The sequence below is a fragment of the Ogataea philodendri genome, assembly GCF_020536065.1.
Source record: "Ogataea philodendri strain CBS6075 chromosome Unknown scaffold2, whole genome shotgun sequence".
Classification (NCBI taxonomy): Eukaryota; Fungi; Ascomycota; class Pichiomycetes; order Pichiales; family Pichiaceae; genus Ogataea; species Ogataea philodendri.
In genome coordinates, this window is record NW_025764020.1 from 541,963 (window position 1) to 561,478 (window position 19,516).

The window sequence follows — 19,516 nt, forward strand, 5'->3', positions numbered from 1 at the left end:
TGTTAAGATAGAGTGTCTAGCAGTTTCAACAACGTTGGCAGCAGTTTCTCCTCTTTTTGTAAATTGAAATGAACGGACATGTCGATCTCGTCAACCACGGCGTTGATTTTTCTGTCGGATATGAGCTGGAGAATCAGGTCAAACAGTTGGAGGTTGTCCAGTTCGAGCTCGAATATGGTCTTGATTGTAGGTATTTTCACGGTGGAGAACACCTGGGACAATGAAACGATGTTGAATTCGGTCGCAAGTTCTATGGCATGGTCCAGTTCTTGTTCTGGAACGAGCTTTGAGAGGATGGTTTTGCTAATTGGAAAAAGCTGTCTATCGTTCATGTTTTCAAGTAATGATTTGGTATCTGGATCGATCTGGTATGGCTGGACGTTGATCTTGGACACGATACTCCTCAGAGCGTTGAGTTTCTTGTACGTGTATGGTGTCAACAACAAACACTGGACCAGAAGCCGGAACCCGTGCTGGAGGTCAGGTTTGGGGGATGCAGCAAAGTCCAGACTGCTATTCTGGAAATTGTCGAGCAAAAATGGCAATGCCATGGGATACGCCTTGTTTGCGACCAAATGCTGTGCACAGTGGTGTTTCAGGTTGAAAATCACCAGACTCGTGGGAAATTGATCACACTTTGCGGGATCCGATTCGTACAATTCAGCCATCCCGTCGATTGCCGACTGATACACATCCTCGGAGTCGTTTCCGCTCCATATTTTCAGCAGAAGGTACTCCAGCTGCAGATCTTTGTACTCGTTGAGCAATTTCGGGTCGATCTGGTCGAATTCCCCGCCAGACCCGGTGTACACTGAGTGAAGGAGCAGGGCGTTCTGGAGCTCAGGGACGGTCAGCTGCGAGGCGGGCAAGTCCACTCCGGCAAACACGGCCCGGGCAATCGCGTCAAGCTGTTTCTGCATACACGGCTCGTCAAGAACCTGTTGAATCGCCGTCTCTTTGGAAAAAGACATTGTCTCAAATGTTTTTTCCCTTGTTTAAACGTCTTTATTTATTTTCGCACCTTTTTCTGCACAGCCCGGAATCTCGACGGGCTCGTTTAGCTCGCCAAGGTAAATAAAAAGTGTATATATTTTCCACCATGAGATTCCTCACGCTGGCGCTTATCCCGATCGTTGTGTACGGTGTTTTGAACCAGCTGTTCTACACGTGGTTGCCTGGCAACTACATCTTCAACAAGAACGAGTTGCAGCAGATCTGCGTCGACGCGATCAAAAACCACCCTAACAACGTCACGGCCGTGATGTACGCGGTGCAGGAGAAGATGTCCGAGGTTTACGGCGAGCAGTACGTCAACAAGCTCAATTTCGACGACTGGGTGTTCAACAACGCGGGTGGAGCCATGGGCCAGATGTTTATTTTGCACGCGTCCATTTCCGAGTACGTGATCTTCTTTGGCACGGCCGTGGGAACGGAGGGCCACACGGGGATCCACTTTGCCGACGACTACTTCACGATTCTGTCGGGCGAGCAGCACGCGGCTTTCCCGAACCAGCTCGAGAAGAGCGTGTACCTGCCTGGTCAGGTGAATCATATGGCCAAAGGAGAGTTTAGACAGTACGGGATGCCACCGGGCTCCTTTGCGTTGGAGCTGGCCCAGGGATGGATCCCTGTGATGCTGCCTTTTGGATTCCTGGACACCTTGAGCTCGACGCTGGACTTTGTCACTCTGGGAAGAACCATCTACTTCACCGGTAAAGACATGTTGAAGAATCTGGCTGCAGGTAAATTCTGAGGACAAGAACGGGATGGACCAGCTCTGCTGTGCACCAATCGAGCCAGATCACATGCTGGTGGAAACTGCTGAATTCGGTGTCTTTCTCACAAAGTGTGGGGGGTGGTGATATGCACAAGGAGCGTGACATGTACTGTATTTTGATAGATTAGTGTTGAATGCAAACCCAATGGTGCATCCACATGCTTCTGTATACTTGATGTAGAATGCAGATCTCCAACATACAGTAAGCAGCACTCTCGAGCACCTTGAGTCACCGACAAAGTCCTGCTGCCGAAAGCACAGATGTCACGTGCGGCTCCTTTAAGAAATGGGATAAATCTTGTGCTGGTTTCGCTGCTGGGACATGTGTGATTGAACGGCGGTGCGGCGATATGTGCAGAAAGTTTTTTTGTGTGAAAATGATGATGCATGTAGCAAACCTCTATTATCCTAAACTGGAACTGCGGTCGGGCATTTATTGTTGGGCTTTGACCGCTCCCTTTCACGATCAGCACCTCCTATGCCGGGATGTCCAAGAGTCGAGGGGAGTCATTCACGGTTTTAAATTGGCCCCAAAAAGGAGCGTTTTGGAGCTCGAGCATGCAGATGCGTATTGACATGTCTGTCAGCCAGCCTTGCGAAACTCTCCATTTGTTTCTGAAATTCCCCAAATTATTCCAGATCGGGAATGCTGCCTCTATCCGCATTGGCCGACCGGTGGAGATGCTGTATTTTTGCCAAATGGCACAGCACTCCCCCCTCCTATTAGACAGGCCGTCTGCATCGAGGCGCTACAGATCTATTCTGCCTTACTTAGCGGATGATGTGCGCTGCAGAAGTACGTGGCTGCGCCTGACAGCCTTGAAACGGAGAGAGTGCACGTAGAAGCTGTACCAGCCGAGAAAGCTAGTAAATGCCAGTGGGCCACCCCCGGACGACTGGAGACCTGCTGAAGGGCGAATTTCGGTATATTACATTTTGCCTCGAACACGCCTCGAAAATCTTCTCTAGCAGCAGCAAGCACTTGGATTTTGATGAAAACATCACAAGAGGATTGTACCTACATCTGTTGCTTTGCTGCTGTGCCCTAACAAGAGTGTGGATAATATTTATGCTATGGAAGTACAGATTGAGACTAGTATTGCTTTTCCCTTGGCAGTGCGGTATTGTTGGATATGCATCCAGTACCGATCATGCATTTGTTGTGTGGAATATGCACCGCAAACATTGATTGCCACGAGCTCGATTTCATATCAAAAGCACCGCCTGTCTGGTCACAGAACAGGTAACGCGGGATTCCATAGCCCCTGGCTAATTGAAATTCATTTCGGCCACATGCATGGGGGCCTGCAGAGGTCCGGTAACGATTTGTGGATATGGGTAAACTGGAGTCATGAATGGAGGCTGAAACTTGGAAGAATGGAACTGCTGAACAGGTGGCTGCTGGCCCACATAAAATGGGGGACTTTGATGCGGATGCGAAGGAACCATTGTATTCATTACAGGCATCATCTGAGGCTCGTAATATTTGTGGGGGATTAGGGTTGACAGAGGCGAATGTGGACTTTGGGTGGGCGAGTGTCCCAGTCTTGGTGGGCTGGTGCTGTTGGCATGGTTGGCGCGAGGGTCTGGGCCAGGCGGAATCACAAACTCCAACGGGGATGAGTAAAGCTGGAATTTTTCGTAGCACTGTTCCCACAGAAATTGACCCACAAGCCATTGTGGGACGTCTGAAATTTCAGTGAGCGAGTTTCTTTTGCCAGATTTCAGGTTTGCAGCGTGGGAGTCCATTTGAGCGGCTAAGTCTGGTCGATCACAGGATCTGTAGCACGCAGAGGCCCTCATACACGCGTCGATTGCGTCTTGTGATTGGTCCTCGCAGCGCTCGTAAATGTGTTTCAGGCCTTCCCACGCCATGGCGGTGGTTATCTGTGGGTCTGCGGCTTCAAACTTGATAACCTGCGAATACGCCTCCATCGAGTCGTTCAGCTGGTTAAGGTGCAGGTACAGGTGACCCATCGACAGCCATAGCAACGGCGACTTGGGCTCGCAATTGAGAGCCTCGCGGAAGTATTTGTAGGCCTCTGACGGATTGTCTTGCAAAAAATAGGAGCGAGCAAGCAAGTAGTAGGACAAGAAGCAAGTGATGGCGTTGCGTTCCTGGGTCTCGATGACTCTGTGCAGTGTGAAGATGACCGCAGGAAGGTGTTCTCGTGGGTTTTCGGACGTGAGAAGCAAGTGCGATTGCAAAAGACGCAACACCATGTTCTGGCCCACAACGTCCAGCCCACTCACACAGGCTGAAAGTGCCGCTGGAAGGTCGCCAGCCTCTCTGTGTGCGAGGGCCAGCAGTCCCCAGGTGCACGAATATTCTTTGAGTTTGTCTGGGGCAGGGGGAGGCAAAGAGATGGCTGCTACCAATTCCTGGATGCAAGCTCGGGTGTTGTTCTGTGTCATGAACAGAGCAGCAATCTCTGTGTGTGCGATTCTAAGTATGTTGATGTTTCTTGAGGAGGCGGATGCGAGTCTAATGGTGCGCTGATAAGCGTCGAGGGAGTCATTAATCATGTTTGTTCTTGAAAGTAGTCTGGAATAAAGCAGCCATATTGACGGACACGAGCCTGCCGTCTTCAAAGTGTTCACCAGAACGCGGTTGGCGGTATCGTAGTCGGCCAGCTCCAAATAGCAACTGGCCAGATCAAACCATATGCTAACCTCTTTTCCAATGTGGAAGAAACTGGTCAATGCAGAGTTGAGTATCTCTGTTGTTTCGAAAATCTCACGGTGATCTTTCTTTGACAGGGCAGCTGTGGCGAGACCGTGAAGCGCTGTGATGTTGGCAGGGTCGAATCTGAGGACATTTTTGTAGCTGCGGATGGCCGTGTTCGAGGAAGAGGGCATGCTTGAAGCAAACTTGCCACATGCGAGCCAGGTGTGCACGAAATCTTGGCCATCCGGGCTGAGCCTGAGAGCCTGTGGACCATGAGGGCTTCCCCGAGTCATTTCCTTGGGATATCCAACGGAAACCATTCAGAGAGTGCAAAAAGGTCAGGAATGAGGGGGATTGCTTAGTTTATGTATCACAAGGTAGACGTTTTTGCACGGATGAATAATAATAAATAGCCAGGTGGAAAGAAACCATGCTGCAATATGCATGCGAGATGCAAGGCGAGAAGCATCTGCTGCAAAAATATTTTACTATGCAATGCACAACATAAACTAACGAGGATCTACTTTGAGCCAGTGCGCGTGCCGGCCCAACGAGTTGAAAAGTCCGCCCAAAATAGCGCAAGCGTGTGAACGCCTAAACACCAGAGCTCATGTATGATAAAAATGTCAGGTAGCACACGGACTCCTTCTGAAATTTAACACACACCACATAAGGTCCTAACCTAAAAGTTTTATCATTGTGATGGATCTCTCTTCGACGACCGATCCTTCTCAATCTCCACTTCAGCACCGTGTGTGACCCTCACCGTCATTAGTCTCGATCTGGTGCAGCTCGAATCTGCCTCTGTTGGAAAAAAGGAATTCCCCTGAATGCATCCTGCATGTATGTGAATTGTGGAGTGACAGCCGCTTTTCTCATCGGAAATTCGGCCGAGTAGCTCCATACAAAACCATAAGTGATGGAATCTTCCGAACTCTATTCATGGCACCATCCGTATTGTCTCACTGCCTCAAAGCTTGGCCCAATTTCATCTAAAACGTTGCTCCGTATTATCATATGCAATTTAAACTTTTGACGTGCCTTATGTAACCTGTGCCCAAACCTCAAATTCTTACGGCCACAGAATCATTTAAGTTTGCTACTATATGCTCCTACTCAAATAGGGCAATCACTTCGCTTTTTTCACTATGAACACTGTTATCTAACTGCCTCGTTCCATGCAAAGACTTGCATAATCATCTTTTTCTTACATTTTTCCATTTAAACACCGTCTTCCCTTCCTTGGTCTGCACTTTCTTCTTTTCGCCTTTCTTCATGAGATGCTTCTGCAGCTCCACCTTGGACTGCAGCTTGCGTAGCTTCTCTGCGCGCTCCATTCGTTGCTCCAAAAGACGCAGTCTTTTCATTTTTTTCAGCTCCATCTTGTGTCTTGCCAATCCGCCCGATTCCAGTTCTGGAACAACAGGCCCATCAAACACCCCGTCATCTGCCTCAGAAACGCCCTTTAATTGCGATCTGCGCAGTCGATTTTCTCTTTTCCCAAGCAAACTGGCGTCCGTGTCAAAATACTCAGCAGGGTCAAATTGCTCCATCTGCTCCTCCGACTCCACAAACACCGTGTGCGACCCGCGACTCTTGAAACTGTCCATCGTGTTCATCTCCTTCTCGATCTTGCGCGACTCTTTCTGCGTGGCCACCGTGAAATAGTTCGAGTCCTGTGTTTTCAGCAGTAGCACCTCGTCGTTCGAAAGACTCTCGTTTCCACGGTCCGATATCAATATCCCGTCCTTGTCTGTCTTTTTGCGTGTCATCGAATGGTAGTACTCGTCCTCATTCCGCGACTTGACCTTGCTCTTGAGAACCTTAAGCTGGGCCTGTTTCTTGTGGTAGTCCGCCGCCCGAAGCCTGTAATCCTTCTTTTTTTCGAGCAGCCCCATCCGCGCGCGACTCTGGGGCTGGGACCGCTCCCTATGCTGTTTCTTCTGAACGTTGTGCACCAGTTTCACCATCCTGATACGAGCACTAGCTTGATTTAATTTTTTCAGAATTTTTTTTAACCGTTGCTAATAAAAACCCTACACCTCTGCACCGCGTAGCACAACTGGCCCCGTGTTGTACGATATGTTGGATGGTCTAAGTTTTTTCCTGCATATCAGCCAAACGTACGATAAACGGTGGTTTGTCAATCATGCTTAGTTTCAAATGCCGCTAGCGCAATTTCAAAGGTACTTGCGCCAGTGTTTGTCGGTTAAATCTGCAAATTCTTACCGAGTAATTAATTTTCTTTATTTACAAAAAATGGCCTTTCATTCACCTCTGGCCAAATGCCGAGACGACAATGTTGCTATTGACGTCGATCTGTACACCGCCTTATGGATGGTGTTACTGGCACGACGGCATCTGGTTGTATCGACAATCGAGCCTGCAAAGACGGTGCACGAGATCAATTTGATTTGTGGCCGGTTATGGCGATTTGAAAAGGACCACCAGATAAGACATTTCCGCGTGGATGCTCGCGCCAATTTTGCGACGATCGAGCCACATCTGCACGAGCAGGTCGTTCTCGCCGTTTTCACCGGCCTGGAACACACTTCGAGCGAGTTCCAGCACCAGTTGGCCCGGCTGGTCAGTACGACAAAACACCAGTTCAGCATGGTGGCCGTGGTTGCCAACGAGAACAAGTGCGAGCACAGTCTCACACAGAGTCTGGGCAACCTCATGTGGTTTCGCCAGGTGCACAAGGTGCACGATTTACCCGAGGACATTGCCGAGTCCGCGTTTGCTGCGCAGGAGCTTTTGGAGACCGACCGTGCGCGAGTCGGCCACGTGCAGGTGATTCGTGAGATCAAGATCTACATCTACGACATCATCGTGTTCACGAGGATGCACCGCATGGTGACTGGCGGACTGCCTACGCACACAATTAAAGACATTGAATTTTTTGTTCAAGTTTACGCACTCATCAACAACATGGACTATGTCACGCCCGGAATGGTGAAGATCGCGGCTTTGAAGGTGATCCCGTTCCACGTGCGGATGCTCACGAAGCCCGAGGCGGAGCCCACGATGCTGTACGGGAGCGACCTGCGGCTGGTGAGACAGCTCGCGAACGTGTGGGACGCAGACCTGGTGGTGGAGGACGTGCTCAACAACGTCCAGCCGCCCGTCTAGGCAAACACGACTTTCCAGAACTTGATGCTGGCGTCAGCACCGCCGCTCGCGAGCTCTGTATCGCCCAGCCAGCTGACTCCGGCAACACCTTCCTTGTGAGCGTTGGGGATCTTGATGTTTCTGGCCGGCTTGGAAACAGAGTACACAATCACGTTCGTGTCCAGAGACCCAGACACAACATGGTCGTTATCGGCGTTCCATGCCAACGAGCTGATCCTAGACGTGTGGAAAGCCCATCTGGTGGTGACCAGCGACAGGTCTTCGAGGTTGTAGCAGTGGATTTTCCCGTTCACGTCTCCGGCAGCCAGATATTTTCCGTTTGGAGAGATTTGCAACGCGGAAGGCTTGCCACGCAGAGGAGGCAGCGACCCAACAGACTTGAACTGTTTATCGTACACGTTGAGCGCGAACGAGGTCGAGTCGGCCAGCACGATGTTAGTTTCCGAGACTGCAACGGAGCTTGGCACAAAGTCCAACGGGTGCTGTTTGAGCAGCTTACCCTCGCCGTCCAGCAGAACGAGCTCGTCCTCGGTGATCACGACGGACAGGTCAGCGCGGGCGCTGATCTGGATTGGCTGTTTGGAAACGGAAGCTGCAGGGGACAGTTCGTGGCCGTCCAGCTTCTTGATAGCGTCGTCCCAACCAGCAGTAATATAAGCTTTAGCCGATTTCTCGATGCCCACGACGAGGTTTGTGTGGGGAGAACCCGTAGCCAAGGAGTTTGGTTTTGAGTCGAGCCCCCATTCGATGATGCGTCCATCGTAGCTTCCTGTGTAGATGACGCCGTTGGCCGGCTTGGACACGGCGGTGATGGACTTTTGGTGGCCGTACACAACGTTGACAGGAGCGTCCGACGAGTCCGAGAAGTAGTAGAGGTCTCCGCTCAATGTGAGCCCAATGACATAGTCTGTTGTCTTTACGCACCCGACAATTTGGTTTTCAAGGATCGGGTCCAGTTGCCACACCTTGGATGTTTCACCTTCCAAATTGGTAAGTTTAATAGATGCGTCTGCAGAGCTGGTGATGAACGATTCATTGTCGATCCAGTCAATGGAGAAGATCCCTGCAGAGTGCACACCATCAAGCTTGCGGATAAAGTCGCCTGTCTTGCCGTCGTACACAACTATGGCTCTATCTGCCCCCACACTAATGGCATGAGCACCGTCTTTGCTGAACTTCACATCCCGGACGAAATTCGTGTGGTGTCCACGAACAGACTGTGCAAACTTGAAAGGCGGCCCTTGCAAAAACACAAGCCCTGCGTCATCACTAACCGTCACAGCACGATACGGTCTGCACGGCCGTATGGCCACGGCATTCACGGGAGCAGTATGGCCCGAGATCTCGCCAACACTGTTACCAGAGTCTGCAGTGAAACAATGTCCATACCGATCACGGCCATCTCCAACTGCAATCACCCTGCTGGAGTCTGCGTCCCACGCAATGTCGTTGATCCGTCCACTTATTATCTGGTAATCTCCCTTCACAATCAGGTCTTCACCCACACAATCCCACACCTTGACGTTTCCGCTCTCGTCTCCAGAGGCCACATAAAACCCGGACGGCGAGAACTTGGCCACAGACGTGGTGTAGTTGTGGCCACCGAACTGGATGCTCTGTTCAGGCTTCGAAACAGACCGGATGTACACGTTTTTACCGCTCGCGTACGCAATGCGGTCCGACTTGGCGTCGTACGACAGATGAACAGCCGTCGCGCGCGCCGTCGCTGGATTCGCAGCAATAAGTCCCGTCTTTTCAAACGACATGGTATTTGTACAAGTTTATTTCCGGGCGCAGTATTTACATCAACAGAAAGGTCGTGCGCCACACGTCTCAGCTCGGGAGCACGCTCGCGAGCAACGTATCGATGGACGGTTTGGCCACATCCGGCACAGACGGGCTGTCCTCGCGCTTGGGCTTTGGCTCTGGAACAATCTCGATCTCCAGCCGTTTGGCCAGCCGTTCGCACAGCTCGTCCACTTGGTCTGTGTCGACTCCATCAAACGACGGAGCAAAGTCGGTCTCCTGGCCCACTGTTTGCTCCACGAGCGCTTTTAACGCTGCAGGGTCCTTGCTGGTGACCTCAAACAGCGTCTCGTATCTCGTTTCCGCAACCTTGTACTCTGCCTTCCTCACCTGGCTCGCATAAATCTCTCGTAGCACCTGGGGCACATAGTGCAGGTTGGGACCGTTCTGGGTGAGGATCCGCCGTGTGACGCTGTTGAGCCCGCGCTCGTCTGCCGGCAGATCCAGTCCGATCCCGTGCGGAAGCGGGAACGGCTCGCCGTGGTTCAATTCGACGTACTTGTATTCATGGACGTTTTCGGTGTCGCAATTGTCTAGCCGGTCCAGATCCAGACTTTCAACCAGTTGGTCCATCTCATGCACCATCTTCGCGGTTGGGAAGTTCTCTTTCGCAGTGTCGTCGTTTGAGTTGCCATCGTACACTCCGTCAAGCTTCACAGACGTGGAAACGCGCTCTTCCTCTGAAAACGGGAGCATCACCAAGGAGAACCCGTAGTACTCCTCCTCGGACTCGATCTCGTCCGCCGTTCTCTTGTCGCCTGCACGGGCTCCCGCTCTGTACTTGGTAGACTCCGTCAGAAGCACACACGGACTCATGGCTGCCAATTTGACAGGCCCTCCGTTTTTCTTAACGTACCGCACAATCCCCACCAAATCCTGTTCCAGCATCGACTGCGCGAGCATATTGAACGCGTACTGGTCGCGCAGTGTGCTATTTTGGTTGCTCAACAGTATTTCAGCCTCTCCATGATAGTACCACGGCGGAATCGTGGACCGGTCCACAAATTGCAGGAAATCGAGTCCGGCGTAGCTATTCATCTTCAACAGCTGTTTCAACGACAAGGTGATCGGAACTGTCGACGCCCCGTACTTGTACGCTTCTTGGACCTGTGTATCCTGTACGATCTTCTTTTCTGCGTTCTCTTCGTTGTCTGCCTCCAGAACAACGTACTTGTCCACAGCGTGTTTGAGGTCGAATAACGTAGTGGCGCCTGTTTCCGGGTCCTTACGCAGCCCCATCTCGTGGTTGATTGGGATCTTCATGGATTTCGTCAGCGGATACGCGTCGGCCACAAACCGGATCGTCAACGGGTCGATCAGCGAGTTGTAGTCTCCAGCAAACGAATCTGCCTCGTCTTTGGGCAATTTCAGTGTGGTAGCGCAATTGCGGAGGTCTATGCTTTCTAGATCGCCTCCAATGCGAACATCGCCTGTAAACATTCGGGCTGGCCTCCAAAACCGAACCGGCTCGTTTCTCCACTTGAGAAGCTCGTTCTTCATCTGGTCCAAGGTACAAATATACGACAGCAAGGTCCGGCCCTTGTTATGGCGCAACATGCCGAGCAACGAGTCGATCTGTTCCAAGTTGGCCTCGATCTGCGCCAACTGCGCTGGTTCTTGGTTTAGCACCTGCTCTGACACGCAGTGAACGAAAACAATAAGCACGTTGTGCTGAGCGGCAGCAGAGCTCACAAGCATCCCCAAATCGCCCCAATTGGTCACGCTCGCCATGTCAGACATCAGGAAGATGGTATTGCGCTCCTTTTTGGTGCCCTTGGGGTTCAATTCGGCGATTCTCTGGAGCACAATCGCCAAAGCACGCGGCACATCCACCTCCAGATCGCCCACGGGCTCGTTGTAGATGCTCACGCTGTCCTTGAGCTCTGCCAGCAGGTTCCAGTCGTACACCTCGGGCCCTTCCAGCACGCAGTTATTCCAATTGCCGGGACTGATGTTGTCCATTGGGTTATCAGTGTCAGGATGATGGATCTTTGCGATTCCAAACAGATCAGTCTTTTTCCCGCGCATCAAGCTACGCAGCACCAGATCAAGCGCCAGATCCACACAGTCGTCCAAAAATGGCGCCATGGTTGGCGACTGGTCGAAAATCAGATACGTGATTTCTCTTTCCATGGGAGATTATTTAGTTGAATTATTTTTACGCAAACTTTATTACCATGTTCCGATATACCTTGGGAAAGAACTTGAAATTTAAACGGGCCGTGTTCCAGGTCCGTCAGATCATGAACCAGCAGCAGAAACAGGAACTCAAGTTCAAACAGAATTTGCAGGAGCAACAAAAACGACGCAAATGGTCCACCATAGTGACTTCCTCGATTGCGGTGCTTCTTGGAACATCAGGAGTGCTATATCTGTGGCAACCATGGAACCCGTTTAGCTCAGAGGTGAGCAAACATCTGAGAAAAGGGCTTTGGCTCGAGACGAGCAAAAACATCGACTATTTGAAAGCACTGGGCCATTACCAAGATGCCCTAAGACAATGCAGAAAGGAGAACATGGACAATTTGGACCCGCGCTTCACGGGGATCGTTTTGAAGATCGCAGAGATGTACGGACTGCTGGAAATGGTGGACCGTCAACGCGACGTTTACCAAAGACTTAGCGACTATCTATTTGCAAAGCTAGTTAATAATGAAGTTCCTGAGGAATGGAAAGACCAGGTGATCCAGCGGGATTTGATTGTCAGCACGCGGCTGGCCACACTTGCCAGGCCGGGAGAAACTCTGCTGGCGATGCAGGAACTATGGGACAGAATGGTTTTCACGGAACAGCAGATGGTGGATAAAGTTCCTGCATTGAAGGTGGAAGGTGACATGGACATATTTGAGGTTTTGAAGATTGATTCGTGGCTGTCGAAACGCCGGTTCATCAAGGAAAACATCCCGGGAGACATAGCCTGGCCGCGGTACATGGAGGATCTGGTTCGGGCGCGGGACCTGTATGCCACATTGGCCATGTTCACCAAAAGAGAAGACGATGCAATCAACTTGCTCCAGTCCAACATCCTATTCATCAAAGTTTCTGGCTTGGAGCCAATCAAGATCAGCACAGAGCTGTTGAACCTGGCCTCGGCGTACTATTTCAAGAGCGAGTCGCCTAAAGACAAAACGGGAGCACAGCAAGCGCGCACAATGAGCGAAAGACTATTTTACACAATCATCAACGAGTACCAGGGCGAGGACGAGGAATCTGCCGTCTGCCGAGCAATGTCACTATATTCTCTCGGAATCATCAAGAAAGGAAGCTCTGACGGAGACAGACTGTTCCAAGAAGCCAGAGACCTGGCTACGAACCACGGCCTGCTACAGGTGATCGAAAAGATCGACAGCGAAACGATACAGCTACCACAAATCTAAAACATAGTTTATATTACTTACTGCGAGGTCATAACCTGCCAAACTCTGATGACATTGTCGGTGTAACCAGAGAACAAGTTCTGGCCGTCGTGGGACCAAGCAAGAGAAACACACTCTGGAGTCTTACCAGCAGCAACCTCTGGCTTGAGCTCATCCTTCAAGCTTCTCTCTTGCAGGTTGTAGATCTTGATGGAGCTGGAGGTGGCAACACAGAGCCAGTATCTGTTAGGCGAGAAAGCGAGAGCGTTAATCTCGTCACCGGCTTGCAAAGTGTACAAAGTCTTCTTCTTGGAGCTCATCTCCCACAAAATGATAGTACCATCCTTACCACCAGAAGCACACAGAGATCCGTCTGGGGAGATGGTGATGGTGGAAACGTAACCGGTGTGACCAACAAAGTCAGCAGCCAGAGAGTAGTCTCTCAAGTCCCAAGCCTAAAAAACGTTAGTAAAAAAACATGAAAAGTTGACAAATTCTCAATGATCAGAGATCTTGGTGATATTTGGTGTGTCTCACTCGGATTTCTCCGTCTGAAGTAGCAAATATGTATAACATCATGTCATCGGAATTGTAAAATAATCAACTTACCTTAACAAGTTTGTCAGAACCAGCAGAAATAACAGTGGAAGTCTTAGACTCGTCGGTGGATGGAGAGAATCTAACGGCATTGACCCAGTCGGTGTGCGATTCCAAGGTGGCCATACATTGACCTTGAGTGTTCCACAGCTTAACAGACTTGTCTCTGGAAGCAGAAACAATTTGTCTGGAGTTGGCGGCAATGGAAACAGACAAGACATCGGCAGTGTGACCAACAAATCTACCAAGACAAGCACCATCGTTGAGTCTCCAAAGTCTCAAGGTCTTATCCCACGAGGCAGAAATGGCATACTCTCCGTCAGCAGAGATGTCACAGTCCTGAACAATGTGGGAGTGTCCCTTGAGGGCCTTCTTGGCCACACCATAGTTGTTCTCGTCTCTGGTTAATTGCCAGGTGATCAGGGTCTTGTCTCTGGAAGCGGACAACAAGAGATCTGGGTTAGATGGGGAGGTAGCCAGGGAGGTCACCCAGCCGTTGTGGCCGTGCAAGGTTCCTCTGAGCACTAAAACTTCAACAACTTCGTCAGCCATATTGATATTGTATGAAAAGCTTGATTAAAATTTTCAATTTTCCAAAAAACCAGACCTAAAAAAGCGGTGTGAGGGTGCACTTGGGGCCGTGACTGCGTAAATCTGGCTCGAGGATGGGATTTTTGGCAACTGGTAATTTAAATTACTCTGGTGCACGGGTGATGTCGGGAAGAGACGTTTCGTATATTCAGTCGCGGCTCGAGTCGCTTCACGCGGTCGATGTCAAGCTGGTTTCCATGCTGGACAATCTGTCTACCACGCTGGAATTGTTGAAGGACCACAAGCGCGAGGGGATTGCCAAGTCGGACGAGTTTAAAACAGCTGTTTCTGGCTTCTATGGAGACCTCAGTTCGGCTGCTGTGGGGCTTAACCGCGAGATCAAGGCCATCAACAACAAGGTCAACTCGCAATCAGAGGAATTGGACCTGCTACCTATTCAGATCAACAAAAAGGCCGTCTGGGTCAACCAGGACAAGCTCAACGAGGAGGTTGACAGATTGGATAAAATTGCAGGTTTCAAAGATATCCAGGTGCCAGACATTCCTGAGGTTCCTGTTGAGCAGGAACAGACCGCGCCCGACGTCGAGATGACTACGCAAGAACCGCTGAACGAAGACAACGAGAAAAAAATGGTCGAAACCATAGATTTGGATGACATTGAAATGAGTGAACATAAAGAATAAACTACGCGTGGCGTTTTCCGAGGAAAAATCCAATAAAGACAGCCAGCAGCACGGCAACAGCTGCCTGGAAATGACCGCTAGTGAGCGTCTTGACGTTCGGAATCCTGAACACCAAAGATAGCTTATCGATCTTCCCCTGTGTGTACGGTGGATATCTGTCTTTGAGCAGGGCCTCGTACCATTTTGGCTGCTGGAGAACGATTTTCTTGTGGCTGAATGTGTCGATCGAGTACTGGCCGTGGTAGGCGCCCATCCCCGAGGTGCCCACCCCGCCAAACGGACATGTGAAGATCGAAGGGTGGATCATGGTGTCGTTGATGAGCAATGCTCCAGACCGGATCCGTTTCACTGTGTCGATTTCCTGCTGGCTGTTGGAGAAGACGTAGGTTGCCAACGGGGTGTCGTGGAACTTCTGCACCTCCTCAACGGTTTTCTCGAGCGATGAGTACTTCAGAACAGGCAGAATAGGTCCAAAAACCTCGTCTTTCATCAGCGGATCGGTCCAATCGACGTCTGCGACGATGGTGGGGCTTAGAAACCTGGTCTTTGCGTCGTACTTGCCGCCAAAAATGGTCTGTCCGTTGGTGGTTTCCAGCAGCTTTGTCAGCCGGTTGTAAGAGTCGGCGTTTATGATGTGTGTATAGTCCGAAGACTCATCGAACTGCCAGTCCTTTTTAGCCAGCTTCAAGATCGTCGAGATTGCCTTATCGTAAATAGTGTCCTGAATCAGCAGATAATCCGGGGAAGTACATGCCTGGCCAGCACTGAAGAAAGTACCCCATAGAATTCTTGTGATGGCAACCTCGAGGTCTGCACTGGCCGTGAGAAACGTTGGGGACTTTCCGCCGAGTTCCAACAGCGTTGGGGTGAGCGATTCGGCGGCCTTGGCATGGACGATTTTGCCAACGGAGGTGGAGCCAGTGAACATGATCTTGTCGTATTTCTGCTCGAGCAGGGCCTTGGACTCTGGCAGTCCACCATTGACGATCTTGAGCACCTCTGGATCAATCGATTCGGACAGAACTTTGGTCAGTACAGAGCAGAAGGTGGGGCATCTGTCGTATGGCAGTTTGAGCACGACGTTGTTTCCCGCACTTAGGGCGCCCACCAGAGGACTCAGAGACAACAGCAGCGGGAAATTGAACGGAGACACAATCAGAATCGTTCCCAGAGCCTCTTTCTCCAGACGAATAGGAACAACTGCGTATGCAAACGGTTTTGAAGTAGGGTATTCCGGAGCCGTTAGCGATGAAAGGTTGTTGATCAAATAGGTCAATTCACCTTCAACGGGCGCAAACTCGCCAATCACGGTCTCCAGTGGGGCCCGATTGAAATCCGTCACCAGCGACTGGATCAGCTCCGAACGGTACTTCTTGACAGACTCCTTCAGCGAGAGCAATTGGGTTTTGACAAATTGGGTAGAACGGCGAGGACGACTAACAAAGCTCGTCCGAAGCTCGTCCACGGCAGCGGGAATCTCAGAAAGCGAAATTTCAGCCATCTTCACAAACAAACAATAGAGTACCTTAGTTTGATATTTTTCTAACTAAAAACTGATACGGGCCGGCAATTTTCTACCGTGCCAAAAAAACCACTAAAAGCCATACCAAGTCCATAATCACATCACCGCTTGAAAAATTCGCGGATAAGTCTTTGTTTTTCGTCGTCTGTCCAGTTTCTGCCTTTATGGCGCGAGGCCCTGTTGGTGAGCAGGTTATTGAATAAAACCAAAACGTACATCGTTCCTGCTGCCATGGCTAGAAAAACCATCGATAAGATGGTGATGATCCACGACTCGTGGTCTTCGATCACCCGGGACCAGCCCGGATGTTCCTCCGACTCGGAACTCATCTCGTTGGCCAAGAAGATCTCGTCCTCCATGTGGTTCACCACCACCACAAACTTGGAGCCGTAAAAACCAACCTGAATTCCAAAATGCACCAATTGGTAGTATAATATTCGCACATTCACCAGCTGGTGATCTTTGTAGTCGTAAACCTTGTTGCTGATCTTGATCGGCTCAATATCGACATACTCCACCTTGTTACTACCACAGCCAAACCATCCACACTCGCTCTTTGGAGGTCTATCAACAGAGCTCAAATTGAAAATTAGCTCCTGGTACAAAATATTGCTTAGGATCCGATTCGAGTCGTATTTTTTCACCATGATCTCCAGCCGGCTCAGGGTATCGGAATCCTCCGACCCTGGCCCGTGGTAGTATCCGTCGCGCAGGGTGTATGTGTTGAGAAAAACGTTGATGTTGTCGTCTTCATAAGAGTCGAAACTGAAAAGGATCTCCTCCGCACTGGGCAGAAATTGCGTCTCCCCCTTTGAATCTATTGGCTGCGAAAAACTAACGCTAACCAGTAGGTTCAGTAGCAAAACGACCCTCACCAGCATATAACTGAGATTTATATTCGTCATCGTCTGTCAAAAGACAGTTTCCAATAGTGGCACTATATAAGCCCAGATAATGGCCTTGCTTAATTAGTTGATCTTTTTTCTGACTACATGCAAAATTCCTAATTGGGAGGTGATCTGCTCCTGTGATGAGCCGGCTAAATAAAATTCCGCCTTTGCTCAACTAAGGTCGAAATCGTCGATCTTGTTCTTGTACTTCAGCAAGTTGTGCTTGATCTTCGATCCGTCGGTCCACTGCAAGTAATCTTCCATGTTTCTGGTCACCAAGAACGCAGGATCGGTGATGACATCGGGTCCAACGCGCACATGACCCTGCTCGACAAATTTCACCGCATCCGAAATGGTTTCTGCCATCTTGAACCGGCACATCACCACGCCGATCCTTCTTCTACATAGCGCACTAACTGTCACTTTATTTTCCAAGTCCGAGATTTTGCTCTTTGTGGCCAGAACACCCATCCCGTACAGTTTGTCCAGTAACAGTTGTTCGTGTTTGATGCGGAACGGGTCGTTGGGCTGCAAAAGTGCCAATTTTCTTGCAATCTTTCTGATATTTCCGCAGATCTTGTTGTATTTGTGGTAATCCTCGCGGTTCTGGATGTGGTACGTGCGCATAACCTGTGTATCTCTGTGGCCCTGGTCCTGTTTCCAGTCCAAGAAGTCGACCTTCTTGAGCAGTTTCTGCTCATGGTGCTTCAGTTTCCTCACCATGCTTGATATATCTAGGGAGTAAATTTTTTTTTCATCTTGCAACTAATCCATACACCAACAAGAAATCAAAAATTCATCGTTTTTCATCACCATGTCTTTTCTTCGACGGTTCTCCACTTTCCGGCCTGTGTTGTCGCACGTTGGGTCTTCGCCCGTGTCGTTGGCCCCGCAGGTCGAGTTCGAGTTCATGGACCTGCTGGTTCCGAAGTATGTGCCCAAGGGCGCGAAATCCATGAAGCTGAACAAGCTCGTCACTGTTAAAGGTCCAAAGGGAGCAGTGGACATCGTGCTTCCAAGCTTTGTGAAGCTCAACAAGGAAGGTGACAAGGTCGACGTCCGTGTGGAACAGCCTCAGGACAAGTTGCAAAAACAACTGTGGGGAACAATGCGTGCGCTATTGAATAACGGCGTTGTTGGAGTCACCGAGGGTCACACCTCTACACTCAAATTCCAGGGAACAGGATACCGTGCGATGTTGGAGGAGGTTGACGGGGTGAAATGGGTCAAGATGAAGATCGGAAAGTGCGACTTGCAAGGTCTGCCGGTTCCGGAAGGCATCACTGTCACGGCTCCTACACAAACGCTATTGATACTAGAAGGATGTGACAAGCAAAAGTTGAATCTTTTCGCTGCAAAACTTAGAAACATGCATCCACCAGAAAGATACAAGGGAAAGGGAATCTACCTCAATGGCGAGACCATCAAGCTGAAGGACAAGAAGGTGAAATGATTGAAACCGTTTTTCCTGGCTCTTGGCTATTATTTGTATATATAGAACAAAAATGAATAGGAATTAAAGCATAAAAAAATATATCTTAATTGAACATAATGGACGTCAGATCGGACTCGCCGAAATTTTGGAAACAGTACTCGTATCCGGACAACTCTGAAGTATCTGTATCTCTTTCTGGACTGGGATCCAACGGAGGCAGCGGTTCTGCCACTTTCAGCAGTCCCCAGGTTCTTGACAAACATATTTTACAGCAGCAACAGTTCCAGAACAACGTTGCACAACATAGCTACGACATGCCCATTACCGAGAACATGCACGAGGAGTGCGAAAAGGCAGAAAAAGAGCTGAGAAAAGACGTGGGAGAAGGCATCTGGGAACAGGTGTTTGTGCAGGACAAAGATACAGCCAAAAGACCAATTTCGTCAGCAGGAACTAACGAAACGTCCGGGTCCCCCCAAAACGCCGCCGACGAGGCCACCATGGCCGAGAAGAGGAAGGCGCAGAACAGGGCCGCGCAACGGGCGTTTCGTGAACGTAAAGAAGTTAAGCTCAAAGAGCTGTCTGCCAAACTGACACAATCGGAAGCCGAGAAACAGAGACTACTCAACGAGATCGAGCAGTTGAGGCAGAGAAATGCGCTTTTGGGGATTGAAAACGAGCTCCTCCACAAATCCGAGAACGCAAACATTGTCGAGGCCCCTAAGTTGGGCTCCGGTGCGCACAAGTTCGATTTTCCTCGTACTCGTGAGGAGTTCATCAAATCCATCATCGACCCGCAACAGCACCAAACCAGCCACACCGAAACGCCAACACCAATACAAGCGCCCCACTCCATGGTTGACGGGGTGTCATATGCGATCGAGAAGTACCACCACAACGACCAGGACCTACTCACTGTGGCTGCTGTCTGGGATTACCTGAACGAACTGGCTACCAAGAACGACGAGGTCGATTTCAACATCCCGGCCATCATCGAACAACTACGTGGGAAAGAAGTGTGCCATGGCCACGGACCCGCGTATCCTATCAGTCTAGTCAACCTGATTGTTCAAAAAACACTGAATGCTTGATCTAATA

General features: G+C 50.1%; 19 protein-coding genes across 19 annotated transcripts; 10 read left to right on the top strand and 9 right to left on the bottom strand.

Annotated features, from left to right (window-relative positions):
- Positions 1-2: 2 nt before the first annotated feature.
- Positions 3-971, bottom strand: OGAPHI_004025 (uncharacterized protein; the record flags this gene model as incomplete). The annotated part of the gene is made up of 1 exon (XM_046205059.1): positions 3-971. The coding sequence occupies one exon, from the start codon at positions 969-971 to the stop codon at positions 3-5; it is 969 nt and encodes a 322-aa protein (XP_046061041.1).
- Positions 121-630, top strand: OGAPHI_004026 (uncharacterized protein; the record flags this gene model as incomplete). The annotated part of the gene is made up of 1 exon (XM_046205060.1): positions 121-630. One exon carries the CDS (start codon positions 121-123, stop codon positions 628-630), a length of 510 nt encoding a protein of 169 aa, XP_046061042.1.
- Positions 972-1,099: 128 nt separating the features above from the next.
- OGAPHI_004027 (uncharacterized protein) lies at positions 1,100-1,753 on the top strand (the record flags this gene model as incomplete). The annotated part of the gene is made up of 1 exon (XM_046205061.1): positions 1,100-1,753. The coding sequence occupies one exon, from the start codon at positions 1,100-1,102 to the stop codon at positions 1,751-1,753; it is 654 nt and encodes a 217-aa protein (XP_046061043.1).
- A 1,293-nt stretch (positions 1,754-3,046) lies between these two features.
- On the bottom strand, positions 3,047-4,765 carry OGAPHI_004028 (uncharacterized protein; the record flags this gene model as incomplete). Its single annotated transcript, XM_046205063.1, has 1 exon — positions 3,047-4,765. The coding sequence occupies one exon, from the start codon at positions 4,763-4,765 to the stop codon at positions 3,047-3,049; it is 1,719 nt and encodes a 572-aa protein (XP_046061044.1).
- OGAPHI_004029 (uncharacterized protein) lies at positions 3,133-3,480 on the top strand (the record flags this gene model as incomplete). The annotated part of the gene is made up of 1 exon (XM_046205064.1): positions 3,133-3,480. The coding sequence occupies one exon, from the start codon at positions 3,133-3,135 to the stop codon at positions 3,478-3,480; it is 348 nt and encodes a 115-aa protein (XP_046061045.1).
- Positions 4,766-5,641: 876 nt separating the features above from the next.
- OGAPHI_004030 (uncharacterized protein) lies at positions 5,642-6,415 on the bottom strand (the record flags this gene model as incomplete). Its single annotated transcript, XM_046205065.1, has 1 exon — positions 5,642-6,415. One exon carries the CDS (start codon positions 6,413-6,415, stop codon positions 5,642-5,644), a length of 774 nt encoding a protein of 257 aa, XP_046061046.1.
- Positions 6,416-6,704: 289 nt separating this feature from the next.
- OGAPHI_004031 (uncharacterized protein) lies at positions 6,705-9,726 on the top strand (the record flags this gene model as incomplete). Its single annotated transcript, XM_046205066.1, has 4 exons — positions 6,705-7,400; positions 7,487-8,225; positions 8,310-9,241; positions 9,415-9,726. 4 exons carry the CDS (start codon positions 6,705-6,707, stop codon positions 9,724-9,726), a joined length of 2,679 nt encoding a protein of 892 aa, XP_046061047.1.
- On the bottom strand, positions 7,574-9,343 carry OGAPHI_004032 (uncharacterized protein; the record flags this gene model as incomplete). Its single annotated transcript, XM_046205067.1, has 1 exon — positions 7,574-9,343. One exon carries the CDS (start codon positions 9,341-9,343, stop codon positions 7,574-7,576), a length of 1,770 nt encoding a protein of 589 aa, XP_046061048.1.
- Positions 9,411-11,516, bottom strand: OGAPHI_004033 (uncharacterized protein; the record flags this gene model as incomplete). The annotated part of the gene is made up of 1 exon (XM_046205068.1): positions 9,411-11,516. The coding sequence occupies one exon, from the start codon at positions 11,514-11,516 to the stop codon at positions 9,411-9,413; it is 2,106 nt and encodes a 701-aa protein (XP_046061049.1).
- A 44-nt stretch (positions 11,517-11,560) lies between these two features.
- On the top strand, positions 11,561-12,760 carry OGAPHI_004034 (uncharacterized protein; the record flags this gene model as incomplete). Its single annotated transcript, XM_046205069.1, has 1 exon — positions 11,561-12,760. One exon carries the CDS (start codon positions 11,561-11,563, stop codon positions 12,758-12,760), a length of 1,200 nt encoding a protein of 399 aa, XP_046061050.1.
- On the bottom strand, positions 12,010-13,888 carry OGAPHI_004035 (uncharacterized protein; the record flags this gene model as incomplete). Its single annotated transcript, XM_046205070.1, has 3 exons — positions 12,010-12,480; positions 12,796-13,194; positions 13,349-13,888. 3 exons carry the CDS (start codon positions 13,886-13,888, stop codon positions 12,010-12,012), a joined length of 1,410 nt encoding a protein of 469 aa, XP_046061051.1.
- OGAPHI_004036 (uncharacterized protein) lies at positions 13,240-13,744 on the top strand (the record flags this gene model as incomplete). The annotated part of the gene is made up of 2 exons (XM_046205071.1): positions 13,240-13,295; positions 13,384-13,744. The coding sequence occupies 2 exons, from the start codon at positions 13,240-13,242 to the stop codon at positions 13,742-13,744; spliced, it is 417 nt and encodes a 138-aa protein (XP_046061052.1).
- Positions 13,889-14,001: 113 nt separating the features above from the next.
- Positions 14,002-14,571, top strand: OGAPHI_004037 (uncharacterized protein; the record flags this gene model as incomplete). The annotated part of the gene is made up of 1 exon (XM_046205072.1): positions 14,002-14,571. The coding sequence occupies one exon, from the start codon at positions 14,002-14,004 to the stop codon at positions 14,569-14,571; it is 570 nt and encodes a 189-aa protein (XP_046061053.1).
- A 1-nt stretch (position 14,572) lies between these two features.
- OGAPHI_004038 (uncharacterized protein) lies at positions 14,573-16,072 on the bottom strand (the record flags this gene model as incomplete). The annotated part of the gene is made up of 1 exon (XM_046205074.1): positions 14,573-16,072. One exon carries the CDS (start codon positions 16,070-16,072, stop codon positions 14,573-14,575), a length of 1,500 nt encoding a protein of 499 aa, XP_046061054.1.
- Positions 15,366-15,842, top strand: OGAPHI_004039 (uncharacterized protein; the record flags this gene model as incomplete). Its single annotated transcript, XM_046205075.1, has 1 exon — positions 15,366-15,842. The coding sequence occupies one exon, from the start codon at positions 15,366-15,368 to the stop codon at positions 15,840-15,842; it is 477 nt and encodes a 158-aa protein (XP_046061055.1).
- A 122-nt stretch (positions 16,073-16,194) lies between the features above and the next one.
- OGAPHI_004040 (uncharacterized protein) lies at positions 16,195-17,706 on the bottom strand (the record flags this gene model as incomplete). The annotated part of the gene is made up of 2 exons (XM_046205076.1): positions 16,195-16,879; positions 17,192-17,706. 2 exons carry the CDS (start codon positions 17,704-17,706, stop codon positions 16,195-16,197), a joined length of 1,200 nt encoding a protein of 399 aa, XP_046061056.1.
- A 42-nt stretch (positions 17,707-17,748) lies between these two features.
- Positions 17,749-17,991, bottom strand: OGAPHI_004041 (uncharacterized protein; the record flags this gene model as incomplete). The annotated part of the gene is made up of 1 exon (XM_046205077.1): positions 17,749-17,991. One exon carries the CDS (start codon positions 17,989-17,991, stop codon positions 17,749-17,751), a length of 243 nt encoding a protein of 80 aa, XP_046061057.1.
- On the top strand, positions 17,798-18,436 carry OGAPHI_004042 (uncharacterized protein; the record flags this gene model as incomplete). The annotated part of the gene is made up of 1 exon (XM_046205078.1): positions 17,798-18,436. The coding sequence occupies one exon, from the start codon at positions 17,798-17,800 to the stop codon at positions 18,434-18,436; it is 639 nt and encodes a 212-aa protein (XP_046061058.1).
- Positions 18,437-18,534: 98 nt separating this feature from the next.
- OGAPHI_004043 (uncharacterized protein) lies at positions 18,535-19,509 on the top strand (the record flags this gene model as incomplete). The annotated part of the gene is made up of 1 exon (XM_046205079.1): positions 18,535-19,509. The coding sequence occupies one exon, from the start codon at positions 18,535-18,537 to the stop codon at positions 19,507-19,509; it is 975 nt and encodes a 324-aa protein (XP_046061059.1).
- Positions 19,510-19,516: the final 7 nt, after the last annotated feature.